Source organism: Calypte anna, chromosome Z (assembly GCF_003957555.1).
Source record: "Calypte anna isolate BGI_N300 chromosome Z, bCalAnn1_v1.p, whole genome shotgun sequence".
Taxonomy (NCBI): Eukaryota; Metazoa; Chordata; class Aves; order Apodiformes; family Trochilidae; genus Calypte; species Calypte anna.
Window position 1 is genome coordinate 73,551,263 of NC_044274.1, and position 13,556 is coordinate 73,564,818.

A 13,556-nucleotide genomic window follows, 5' to 3' on the forward strand; every position below is an offset into this window, starting at 1 on the left:
CGGCGGTGAGCGCTGCGCTCCGGAACCCGCTGCCCCGGTACCCGCTGCCCCGGTACCGCACAGGGACTGGGAGGTCTCTACCCGGGACCCCGGGGGTCGGGGTCTCTCCTCCTCCGTCCCTGGGTCCGTTCTCGGCTGAGTCTCAGCGATGTTTCCCGCAGAAACCTCAGCGCTTGGTGCCCCTGTGCTGCCGAGGCGCTGGCGGTGACGGCTCCGCTGAATTCTGTGCTCGATGTGCAGCACCGGCTCGGCTCCCAGCCCCGTTCGGAGCTTCTGGGGGTTCCTTGTCTGTTCCCACTGCTCAGACATCGACACTGGGAACGCTTTCTCCTTGCAGGTGCTGAGGTGACTTTGCGAGAGCTCTGCGGCTCGCAGGATGGCTGCAGGGGACTATGAGGAGATTCTCAAGTACTACGAACTGCACGAAACGATTGGGACAGGTAGGCTGGAGCTGTGAGAGCCAGCGGGAGCTGAACAGCCAGCTCAGGATTTGTCTGAGGATTCAGTAGCTCTAAATGCAGAATCTTTAGGTTGTGTCCGGAGGAGGCCCTGGAGCTGCTGGGAGGGCTGGAGCAGCTCTGGAGACAGGGGGAGAGAGCTGGGGGTGTTCAGCCTGGAGAACCAGCAGGAACAGGGAGGGGATCATCCCTCTGTACTCAGCTCTGATGAGGCCACGTCTTGAGCACCGTGTTCAGTTCTGGGCACCTCACTACAGGAGGGACAGAGAAGTGCTGGAGAGTGTCCAGAGAAGGGCAACAAGGCTCATTCAGGGCCTGGAGCACAAATCCTGTGAGGGGCTGAGGAGCTGGGGGTGTTTGGTCTGGAGCAGAGGAGGTGAGAGGAGACCTGATGGCTTTCTGCAACTGCCTCAAGGGAGGGTGGAGGGAGGAGGGAAAAAGCCTCTGCTCCTGAGGGATGGGATAGGAGCAGAGGGAATGGATGGGAGCTGTGCCAGGGGAGCTTTGGATGGGTGTTAGGAAATATTTAGTCAGTGAGAGGGTTGTCAGGCATTGGAATGGCCCAGGAGAGTGGTGGAGTCCCCATCCCTGGAGGCATTTAAAAGGCATTTGGAGGTGGTCCCTAAGGACAGGGTTTGGTGGTTGGTGATGGTGTTGGTCAAAGGTTGGGCTGGATGAGCTAGGAGGTCTCTTCCAACCTAAACATCCTGGGATTCTGTGAGAACAGAAGGCAGGCTGCAATGGGGAGACCTTAGAGCACCTTCCAGTGCCTGAAGGGGCTCCAGGAAAGCTGGGGAGGGACTTGGGACAAGGGCCTGGAGGGATGGGACCCTGCGAGGGGGAAGGGTTTGGAGCTGGGAGAGGGGAGATGGAGAGGAGAAATCCTTTGGGGTGAGGGTGCTGAGCCCCAGGTTGCCCCCAGAAGCTGTGGCTGCCCCATCCCTGGCAGTGCTGAAGGTTGGATGGGGCTTGGAGCACCCTGGGCTGGGGGAGGGGTCCCTGACCATGGCAGGGGCTTGGGTTACCTGGTGTTTAAATGTCCCTATCAGCATGAACCATTCTGTATTTCAAGGCTGTATGTTGAGGGGCAGAAGTCTGAAATGTAATTGGCGTTTTGTAGCACTGATCAGTGCCTCTAATGAAGACACTGCACGCTGTGCAGGCTGCATTTCCCAGAGCAATTCTCAGACTCTTAGCAAGAAAGCATGTCATCATGCTGAGCTTTAAACATGTCTCCTCTGAATTCTAGGTGGGTTTGCAAAGGTAAAACGTGCCCGGCATCTTCTCACTGGTGAAAAAGTTGCAATAAAAATCATGGACAAACTTGCTCTAGGGGTAAGCCTAAAGATACTTTAAAGTTGATAGCGTCTTCTGCTGGTTTTGGTGCTCAGAAAAACAAAGGGGTGTGACATAACAAAATGCTGCCTGCTTGCCCTGCTGGCTATTGATGGATGCTGCAGACTTGATAGAGTTTTAGCAGAAGACCAGAAAGCTTGTTCCCTCATGGGGAGAGGGCAGCCTTCTCTGTCTGTCAAATAGATGAAGCTAAATATTATTAGAATAATTCCAACAGAATGGTGATGACAATACTTAACTATTTTGCATCTGTACCCCTTGGTTTAGCTCATCAGTGTGCCAGAATTGTAGGGGAGTAAGGGCAGACTTGTTGGTGGGTATAATTTGAGGAGCTGAGTTGTATGCTGTTGTATGGATGGTGTGAAATGTTGAGTTCCAGAGCAGCCTGGTGCTTACAGTGATGTACAAGCTGTCAAAGTGGTTGGCACTTTCACCCCTTGCTGGTTTTGTCTCTCAGGATGACTTGCCCCGTGTGAAAGTAGAAATTGATGCCATGAAGCACTTGAGCCACCAGCATATTTGCCAGTTGTACCACGTGATAGAGACATCCAAGAAAATATTCATGGTCTTGGAGGTAATAAAGGGTGTTTGTGCCACGGGAAATGTTCCTGGGTTTAGCTGCACTGGTGGATAAGACTTCAAATGAAATAATTCCTAAAAAGTTACTAGATGAGCTTCAAGTTGTTGTCCAGTGCTTGTCCTGTTTAGATTTCCTTCACTCCTTGTCCTAAGTGTGTTCTCTCCTGTGTGCAGTACTGCCCTGGGGGAGAGCTGTTTGACTACATCATTTCCAAGGACCACCTCTCAGAAGAGGAAGCTCGCGTCTTCTTTCGGCAGATTGTCTCAGCAATTGCTTATGTTCACAGCTGTGGATATGCCCACAGGGATCTCAAACCAGTGAGTCTGAATACCCAGATTTGCAGATAACAAATGCACACTTTTATTTCTCTGTTAGGAACAGGAGTAAGTTGTGCCTTCTCCATTCTCTTAGAGCTCTTTATCTCTCCAGAAGAGTGATATTTCTGTTTCCTGCTCTGTTCCTGAGCTGACCTGGATGCAGCTGTATCTGAGGAAGGAGCTTCCCCTGAAAGAGAAGCAGAACACTCCATTTGGGAGAGGAGCAGAGACATAGATCTCACTGTCAATATTGATTAGGTCTTTTTTTTATCCTCTTCATTCCAGCTTGTACCTGGAGAGAGTCTTTAACTGTTGGTTTTTCACACCACACAAAGGGAAGTGTGATGAGAGTTTAGAAAGTGGTGGCTAGACAGAAGTTGTAGGGGAAGATGTGTGCTACCAGACCCACCCTGTGGCTGTGCTGTCATCATAGACTAAAGTCAGCAGTTAAGAATAGAGGACTTGAATCCATTTCTCACTGAAAATGTTAGAAATTTGCATTTTTAGAGATTCTGACATCTCCAAGAAAAGCGAATTCTGAGTGCACTAGTGTTTTCCTAGGCAGCTCATGAAATCTTTGTCTCCAGAGTTCTCCCCCAGTTAAGCATTGTGTGTATCTTTGGGGAGCAGTTGGTTTGTAGCTGGACAGCAGGCAGGTTTACAGGTCGATAGCTTGAGTGGGAAGTGACTTTTAGAGGCATTTGCTTGAACCTCCTGCTCCCAAGGATGAGGCAGCACATCGTGGTGGGCAACCTCTTCACTGTCCTCATGAAGAGAAAGTTTCTTCCAGATTCCCTGTCTAAACACATCTCTTGGTGCTTGTTGTCTGTTGTTGTGGTCCCACCACACACTGCTGTGTCTTCATGCCCCCCTTGTAGAATCCTAGAATGGGCTGGGTTGGAAGGGAGCTCAGAGCTCATCAAGTCCAACCCTTGATCCACTCCCCCCGTGGTTCCCAGCCCATGGCACTCAGTGCCACATCCAGGCTCTTTGGAAAGATCTCCAGACACGGAGAATCCACTACTTCCCTGGGCAGCCCATTCCAATGCCTGATCACCCTCTCCAGAAAGAAATTCTTTCTCATCTCCAACCTAAACCTCCCCTGGCACAACTTGAGACCCTTTGTGCCCTCTTGTCTTGCTGAGAGTTGCCTGGGAAAAGAGCCCAACCCCCCCCTGGCTCCAACCTCCTTTCAGGGAGTTGCAGAGAGTGATGAGGTCTCCCCTGAGCCTCCTCTTCTCCAGCCTCAACACCCCCAGCTCCCTCAGCCCTTCCTCACAGCAATTCTGCTGGATCCCTTCACAGCCTCCTTGCTCTTCTCTGGACCTGCTCCAGCACCTCAATCTCCTTCCTGAGCTGAGGGGCCCAGAACTGGACACAGGACTCAAGCTGTGGCCTCCCCAGGGCTGAGCACAGGGGCAGAATCCCTTCCCTGGACCTGCTGGCCACGCTGTTCCTGAGCCAGCCCAGGATGCCATTGGCCTTCTTGGCCACCTGGGCACACTGCTGGCTCATGTTCAGCTTCCTGGCAATCCAGACTCCAAGGTCCCTCTCTGTCTGGCTGCTCTCCAACCACTGTGCCCAGCCTGTAGGGCTGCATGGGGGTAGTAAAAGGCTGCCATGAGGTCTCAATGAAGCTCTCTCACCTACAAGCTGCACAGACATCTTCCCCACAGCTTCTTGGAACAAATTGCCTAGGGAAGTTTTTGATGCCCCATCCCTGGCAGTGTCTCAGCCCAGGTTGGATGGGGCTTGGAGCACCCTGAGCTGTGGGAGGTGTCCCTGCCTGTGCAGGGGGATTGGAACTGGAGGAGCTTTAAGGTCCATTCCCACCCAAACCACTCTGTGATCTTTGTGATTCTACTCATGAAGCAAGTGTCCCCTGAGCAGACTGCTGCCATCCCTCAACATTACATCTGTTTGATGTCTGTCCTGTGCTGGGGGAGGGAGAACAGAACCTAGATGCACTGTGCTCGTTGTGCTGAACACAGAGCTGGAGAAACTTCCCCAACTCTGCTCACTATGCTCCTTTTAATACAGTCCATGATAGCATGGCACTGCTGCCCACCCTTTCTGCCAGAACAGGCTGCTGCCTCCCACCCAGCCTGCTGGCAGGTATTCCCCATCTCCAATATGCTATGTATTCAATTAGCAGCTCAGCAAAATCTCCAGAGGAGAGCTTTATGGAAGTTCTAGCTACTAATGACAAGATGAAATAAAGTGAATTAAAATGTGGTGGTTTAGATACTTGGATTATCAAAACATTGATGACTACTTTTTCTTTTTTTTTGCAGGAAAATCTGCTGATTGATGGGGATCATAATTTGAAACTAATAGACTTTGGACTTTGTGCAAAGCCAAAGGTAATAGTATCCATTGCTTTCACAGATTAGGGCTAAATGAGCTACTACATGCACATAAAAAATGCATGTTTGACTTCAGAGTTCAATGCAGAAACTTGCCCCAAACCCCTAAACCCAAGCTATTTGCATGGCTGTAATCCAGTCACTAGTTACTCAAGTGTGTGAGAGAGCAGCTGACAAAGTGTTACAGCCAGACTGTGCCATCGTTTCTTCTGTCTTCTGGCATAGTCTGAGGCAGACATCATTTTGTATGCATAGCACCTGCTGTCACAAATAAAGGCCTGTGAACCTTATGTTGGTATTTTTCCCTGATAAGTTCCACTGGTGTATGTTTTGTTGTTTTTTTTCCACAAGATTTGCATGTATGTGGAGATTGTGGATGAAATCAAATAGTTTATTCCAGTTACATTTACAGTCTCATTCCAAATGCTTGTACTGAGTTGTCAGCTTCACGTGTGATGTAACTGCTGTTAGTAATTTAATGGGAAGAAGGTCTTACTGACAATTACTTATCCTCAGATTGCTTTCCTTGGCCCAAGGTAGAGCACCCTGAGGGCCATCAAGACCATCACCCTGGTGGTGTAAAGTCATCTTCTGATGTGCTTAGAACAAAGAGCAGGCAAAGTAATAACATAGCTTTCATATGGAAGTATTTCTTGTGTTCTTCATGAAGCTGTTTCATTAAATATTGATATAAGTGACCAGCTAGCCTCATGGCCAGTACTCTAGGATCATTTCTTCCAGAGCTGTGTTGAATTTCTCTTCAGAGTCACAAAAGGAGGTGTTCTTGTCAGAGGAGCAGCAGCAGGAAAGACTGCTGGGATAACAGCTGAGAGAGCAGCTTGGTGTCTGCATGTTCATGGGTTACTCATGTTCTCAGACAGTTTGTATTACACCAAAGCACATGTATTACACATTACACATGTATTACACCAAAGCAAAATACATGATGAGCAGAGAAGGTGAAGCCTCTGAGGCCCCTGGTGTTCTTTCTAGAAGACCTGAGCTGTGTTGAAGCCAGTGCCTCTGTGTGATGGGTTTCCTGTCTCTCCTAGGGTGGCCTTGATTACCATCTGAACACCTGCTGTGGAAGCCCAGCCTATGCAGCACCAGAGCTGATTCAGGGAAAAGCCTATATTGGCTCAGAGGTATGTAGCACAGTTTTGGGTTTTTCCCCCACACCTGTGTGTTTAAAGGTGTAATGGCCAGACATCCTCACTGGGTTTGTCTCCTGAACCCTGATGGAGCACTGTTGCCCTGGTGGGTCTCAGAAGCTGTGTGACTATCCCCAGCAGCCACAGCCTGGAACAGCAGACCATTCTCTTGGCCACAGGAGCTGGCTGGTTTAACTAATTCTTTGATATCTTCATTTGTTAGTCCATATTTTGGTGCCTTATGGGACAGCAATTTAAGCTCCTTCCTTCTACTGCACACTCTTTCAAGCAGTGATTTGTTCTGTTAATTACCCAGATCTTGGTGCAAATTTTTGTGCTTCTCAGTATTTATTTTTGGTGTATTTTCCACAAGGTTCAGTGATTTTCAAGCCTCATTTATTTCTTTGTGGTCTAGGTAGAAATGACAGTGTGAGGCACGTAGACTTTGCTGAACCTATACAAATAGAGGAGAAGCTGTAGGGCTTTAAAGTCAATTGTAAGTGTGCTGACAGCTGTTGTAATCAGTATGAAATCCCTTGTGATGACTTTGATTTCATTTTTGCCAGTGAAATCCTTGTAGAATGAAAGTAATGCAGCAATTTGGTGACCTAAGGAGAGGATATTGGTTTTACCAGTGCTTTAGCTTGAGTGAATTGAAAATTGAATTTGGGTTGTGTGCTTTCACTTGGAATAGAAGAGTTCTGTCTGGCATTAGGGAACCTACTTCTTGTGAGTTGTAGATGGGCTTTGCCAAAGAGGGGCACAGTATCAGCTGCCTCAAAGCCATTTTAGATAAACCAAGTCCTTAACTTCCAATCACTTTTACTTTTTAGGCAGATATTTGGAGCATGGGAGTGCTCCTGTATGCTCTGCTGTGTGGCTTCCTCCCCTTTGATGATGACAATGTCATGGCTGTCTACAGGAAGATAATGGTAGGTGTTGTGGTGCTAAAACACACTAGAAAACAGACATTGCAGAGCACTGAGAGAGATCTGGCTTCTCTGATGGCAGAAGCTGTTGACTTGTGCCTACAGAAAAAAAAAGGCTGAATTTTGTTACACCTTGCTGCTTTTCCTATTGATATTTTGTGGATTTGTTTCCATCTTTAATTGCTCTCTGCAGTATTCTAGTTTGGTCCTATAAGATAATAGGAAATTAAACCTCAGAAGCATGGTCTTGCTGATGGGCTGGATTTTTGTGTCTGAGCCTTTGTCCAGCTGCTCCCTCTGTTGTATGGAATAGAATTACAAATATGTAATTTCATTTACCAAATCTGATTTTCTTAGATGTCAGCTCCTCTCATGTCTAGGCAAAGTAGGTTTCCCTTCTCCAAAATGAGGAGGGAAGTTTAAGACACCACAATTAACAGAAAGAGTTGAACAAATAGTACATAACAGAATTGAGCAATTGAGTCTCTTTCCCTGTAAACTCCTCCTGGTGTAGCTGGCCAGCAGCTGTTCCACATCATACACAACAACCACTTCTGAACTGCCATTAAATTTATGTTGATAGGGCTTCCAGTAAGCTAATTTGGTGAGTTGGGGGCTTTGGCTTCCTCTACATCTTTCTCCTCTCACCCAGAGTCTGATCTGTTTAAATAAAACCCCTAAAAACCACCTCAGGAGTGCTGGAGGCTGCTGTGGGAGGAGGCAGCTGACAACTGATCTGCAGAGGGGATGTGAAGCACTCAGAGATCAGTAAATGGCAGGGTTAGTTCTTGATACACCATGGATTTCTAGTCTGCAACTGGGAGTGGACTTGAGAACCTTCACAGAAGAGCTGTAGGAAGCTCAATTTGAGTTGTTGTAAAGAACTTTAAAAAAAGAAAAAGCAGAGACTGACTGATCCAAAGAGACCACGTAAAATTGCTGATACTGAGGTGAATTGTCATTAAAACATCAGGACTCTCCTGCTTGCATCTCAGGCTGGAGGGGACTCGTGAGGATCATCAAGTTAAAAACTGCAGGTTTTAAGATACAGGCTTCCTATTTCAGATTGATTTAGTTTTAATTTTATGTGGCTGTGAACTGAAAATTGCTTTATATGTGGACACATAGACACAGTTGTGGAACCTAATTTCAAACATTGCAGATACCAAAGTTTATTGTAACCTCAACTCAGAAGTGTTCTAAGTCAGTGTAACAATCTGCTAAAATCTAGTTAGGAACACGACTTACATGCAATGTTTCTTTCCCTGGAATGTTCTACATCTCTTAGTTTGGGGATCCTTGAGCAAATACCTTTACTTCCTGAATGAAAAAAATCAAGCGTGTGATATAACTTCTGTTAAAAAAAATTAATTCTGGTGCAATCTTATCTATTTGGTAACTATTGTGAATTACTCACCTTCCAATATTGCCCTCAGTCAAGCAGGTGCTAATTTTTTTTTCCTTGTCTGATATTCTGTAGCAATATATTAAAACCAAAAAGCAGACTGCACATGTTACTTGGCTTAGCTTCAGAGTGAAGCTGCTTTGTGAAACAGCCTATAAACTATTTATAAAGAGCTCATTAGGATTGTCTGTAAAAATGCAACTTAAATTCTTGAACCTGTGCTATTGAAGCACTTCATACACTGCTTAGAAGTGTGTGGTGGATATAATGCTGTTTTATTATTGAGGAATTTGTTTGGAGAAAGGAAACTGCCATGACAAAATGAGAGTTGTGTAGTTATGTCATTTCACAGTTCTGTTTACTGATATTTTTTTCTCCATTTTCCTTAAGAAGTAAATGATCCTTGGTGGTGAACTTGGTTGGGTTTTTTAGCTCCTGTTGTTGTACATCAAATCTGAAATCCATTTTGAACTGTCTTCTAACCAAATCTTTTTTTTTTTTTTAAGAAAATTTAGACTTAGTAAGGAAACTTACCTGCTAAGTTTGTTACCATTTTCCTGTTTACAGTATGAATAGAGAGAGAAATTCTTGCATGAAACCTATTCCAAAAAAGAATAACTGTTGAGGATGTTAGTGTCTGAAAAGTAATTTCAATGAATATTCACATTTCAAAGTGCTAATATGAGACATTCATGCTCCAGCATATTGCACTTTGAAAACTCCAGTATCAAGTGGGTATGAGGAAACAGTGTGAGAGATAAAGGAGCAGGTTGGCTGCAAAAGTGGAGTGAGATGGAAATGTCACACAAGTTGAGTGGGTGGTAATTCAGACACAGCAATTCCTTACTGATTGAGTTTTAGTACTAACACTGAATTCATTCAGGAAATTCTTAAAGCTAGGTCTGCTTGTGCCTGCTGTTCTTCCTCTCTGACCAAACACAGATGTCAGTCATCCAAGTAATTTAGCAGTTCTTTTTGAAAAGATAAATTTTAAAGCTTTTATTTTCATTTTTTTTTCAGAGAGGAAAATACAGTGTTCCAAAGTGGCTGTCTCCTAGCAGTACACTGCTGCTTGACCAAATGCTGCAGGTAAAGGTTTTGTTTCTGTTCAGTAGGTCTATGAAGCACCATTAGACAAGTCAAAACATTACATCAATTAAGTATAAAAAAAAAGCTGTTTAAACACAAATTTTTATTCTTACGAAGTTTTGCAGACAAGATTAATGCTGCCTTCTGCTGTTTTTTCTGAACTGTGCTGTACCAGTAAGAGCTTTTCTAAAAATGAAGCTAACCATACTGCATGTGCATTCAGACTCCCTCAGCAACCTGAGCACTATTCCTGCAACACTGACCTTACCCCTGCACAGTCACACCTCCTGTGTCCATCTGCCTTTGGGTGAAGCTATGGAGCAGTGCTGGTTTCCATTTGAACTTCTAACCACCCTAAAATCCTGAGTAGAAGACAATTTTTTCTCCAGTTCTTCTCTGTGCTTTAAGCATCTGTTTGTTTTTTCTTGCTCACAGGTGGACCCAAAGAAGAGGATCACAGTTAAGCACCTCTTGAGTCACCCTTGGCTCATGCAAGGTTATTCTGATGCTGTTCAGTGGCAGAGTAAATACTCAGTAAGTACCCTTGTCAGATGAATAATAAAGTATTTCCTGCAATCTCTGCTGGCTTGCTATTGTCCTTGCAGTGAGGGGGCTGTGAAAACATTTATTCAGAGGTGAGATGTGAGACCTCTCTGAAGTGTGTGGTACCTTTCTGGTTCATCTTTCTGTCAAAATCTTACTACTTCTGATTTCTCCTGAGGACCAGTTTGCAGTGTGTTTTCATTGTATTCTGCACCTGATGCTTAATTGGCAAAGTCAGGGGCTTCTCATCAAAATGTGAGGTATTTCCACATACCAATGCCACACAAAGTCAATTTTCCAGGCTGCTTGGTCAGTACTTTGTTTAAGGTGCAAAATGCAAATGTTTTGGAGAGCATATTAGACATGACTGGTTTATCTTGGAGCTGTTCTCACTGAGAATTGCTGGTTTGGGTTTGACCCCTGTGCAAGTATGGTTCTCCTGCCTGTCACTTGTTTTACTCAGGCTCAGGTAATATGGAAAAGAAAAAGAAATGTCATACAGTTGTCAGTGGTAAGTACTGAGGAGAAGCTCCTGCATGTTTGCAGCCAGTGCTCCCCGTTGGCCACTGGATGCCACTGTTTCTCTAAAGTTCTCTGAAGAGTTTGACTGTGCCTGCAGCATGGTTTCTAACTGTTTCCAGGGAAGTTGTGCACGTCTGATAGCTTTGAATATTTATGTAGAGGTGAAAGTGTAGCTTCCATTCTAGTAAAAATCTCATCTGCTGTCAGGCTTTCTTATTTGAATTCACAACCCCTTACCAGAGAGGGGCCAAACTGTGAAGTTGTTGAAGTTGTGTGACTTTCTCAGTCTCTTCTTTAGAACACTCAGCTGTGATGCAGACTGTTTAAAACAGGTCTGAAATCACAGTTGATTATTGATTCAGCCCAGTGGGTTTCATTGAAATGTCACAGTCATGTGGATTGTGAGGCAACTTGAAAACTTCATCCTTCTGTATCCATCATGTTTTTGCAGCTGGGAAATCTTGATGAAGACTGTGTAGCAGAGCTTTCTGTGTTTCACAAACAGAGCAGGGAGAGTATTTTGGAATTAATATCAGAGGTAAGTAGTATATATCAGTAATTAAACACAGCAATGCAGCAAATCAACTTACTGTACTAACAGACTAATGCTTACTTTGAAGTATGAATTTTTTTATACTTTTCAGATATAGGGAGCCCCTACAGAACTCCAGAGGCTCTGTGGTTTATAACTGCAGTTCTGAAGTTCGCATTTGTTTTTTTCCCTTTTGCTCTTTTAATTATACTCTTGATGATTCCTCAGCCTTACTCTTGTGTCCCACCCTGGTAACATCCTTCTGAATCTCTTAAAGTCAAAAAATGTATAGGTGAACAAGAGATGCCATTTGGTGGGTTAACTCTTTGCTTTTAAATGCTTCAATGAGTAAGAGAAAACAAAAAGAGTAGGAGAAAAATATCAGAGCATCACCCAGACAAGCTATAAAACTTATTTTTTTAATGATTATGCAAACGAGTGTGTTTAGTCACTTTTGAATACAAATGACAGAAGGTGAACTGACGACTTCTAGAATAATTGTACAAATGTCACCAATGATACTGCAAGCTGCAGAAGAGAATTAAATAATGAGATTTATTTAAGCTTTAACCCGAACCTCAAAATTCTCCCTTGAAACTGAATTATTTGGTTCTTTGTACCAGTCGAGAATAGCTATAAAAAATAAAAGAAGTTGTTTAGGTCTAGAGTGGAAACAGACTTAAAATGTGTATGATACTTAAAACGGATTTATGGATTTAGTGCTACTTGTTCTTCATATAGAAGAAATTATCTGAAATAATCTCTCTGCAGGTGGAAAAGTCCTTACAAATAGGTTTATAGCATTTGAATAGTCCTTTACTGGAGGACCTCTAATCCCTTATAACTAATTCAAACTGAATGTGCTGTGCTGCAAACCTGTCAAGCATTGTACCCTCACACCAGCAGAGCTGCTGGAAGTCATGCAAGATGTTGGTGCTGCTTGTGGGGGAAGAACTGGGAGGAACTCTGAAAAAAATCAGATTCTGGTATAAGTATTGGCTGAGCTGAATTAATGGCTTTGTCATTCACTTCAGGAGGTGGATCCTGGCACCAGCATCAGTTTTGACACGAGTACATAACCCAAAATCCATAGTCTGTTCCTTGATCCCAGACACATAACAAATTAACTGGAGTCTGGAATTACACTTTGGTGACCAAACATCAGGCATGCACATCAGGTAGAAAAACTTGCAGAACCACAGAAATTTCCAGAAGGCTGAGGTTTCTTTGTACTTAAAAATGTTTCCCAAGGGGAGTTTAAAATACTTACTTTGTTTTTGTATGTTTGTTTTTCCCCTAGTGGAAATATGACCAAATGTCAGCAACCTATCTCTTGCTTCACTCCAAGAAGGCTCGAGGCAAGCGAGTTCGTTTGAGGGCTCCCTGTCAGGCAGGGCCTGGCAGCACAGCACCATCAGCAGGACTCAGGGTAAGCTCTGGAGTGCAGCAGGACAACACAGTGATTAAAATAGTCCTCTGCACTGAGCATAGAATGACAGAATGCTTATCTCATGCCAACTCCCTGCTGCCATGGTCAGGGACCCCTCCCCCAGCCCAGGGTGCTCCAAGCCCCATCCAACCTTCAGCACTGCCAGGGATGGGGCAGCCACAGCTTCTGGGGGCAACCTGGGGCTCAGCACCCTCACCCCAAAGGATTTCTCCTCTCCATCTCCCCTCTCCCAGCTCCAAACCCTTCCCCCTCGCAGGCTCCCATCCCTCCAGGCCCTTGTCCCAAGTCCCTCCCCAGCTTTCCTGGAGCCCCTTCAGGACCTGGAAGCTGCTCCAAGGTCTCCCCATTGCAGCCTTCTCTTCTCCAGCCTCAACACCCCCAACTCTCTCAGCCTGGCTCCAGAGCAGAGCTACTCCAGCCCTCCCAGCAGCTCCAGGGCCTCCTCAGTACTGGCTCCAACAGCTCCATGTCCTTCTGGTGTTTAAACAAACAACAAATAACAGAGCTCTGCCTGGGAAAACAGACTGGTGCCCTGAACTGGTGCTAGTAAGGGAGCAGCAATATGTGCAGTCAGCCAAAATCTGACATGCATTATGCCTTCAGAGGTGGTTGTGGAAAGGTCTACACAACCCAACAATCCATGAGTCCTGCAGTGCTGGCAACACATTTAACTTACCCACATGTGGATTCTGTGAGTGTGTATCAAGTGGGTTTACTGAAATACCCAGCCAGGAAAGTTCTTCAGCCAGAGTTGGTCTGATGTGAAGAAAGCAAGTAGAACCTTTAACGCAGACAGTTTCTGGACTAGGTAGCACAAGTTTGTACATAATACCTGATTTCACAGAGTTTGGCTTAGAA

General features: G+C 45.1%; 1 protein-coding gene across 1 annotated transcript; it reads left to right on the plus strand.

Annotated features, from left to right (window-relative positions):
- The first annotated feature begins 22 nt into the window (after nucleotides 1-22).
- On the plus strand, nucleotides 23-13,342 carry MELK (maternal embryonic leucine zipper kinase). Its single transcript, XM_030467638.1, has 12 exons — nucleotides 23-440; nucleotides 1,708-1,793; nucleotides 2,272-2,388; nucleotides 2,568-2,711; nucleotides 5,006-5,074; nucleotides 6,130-6,222; nucleotides 7,062-7,160; nucleotides 9,583-9,651; nucleotides 10,087-10,185; nucleotides 11,168-11,254; nucleotides 12,549-12,677; nucleotides 13,304-13,342. Exons 1-12 carry the CDS (start codon nucleotides 377-379, stop codon nucleotides 13,340-13,342), a joined length of 1,095 nt encoding a protein of 364 aa, XP_030323498.1. The 5' UTR covers nucleotides 23-376.
- The last annotated feature ends 214 nt before the right edge of the window (nucleotides 13,343-13,556 follow it).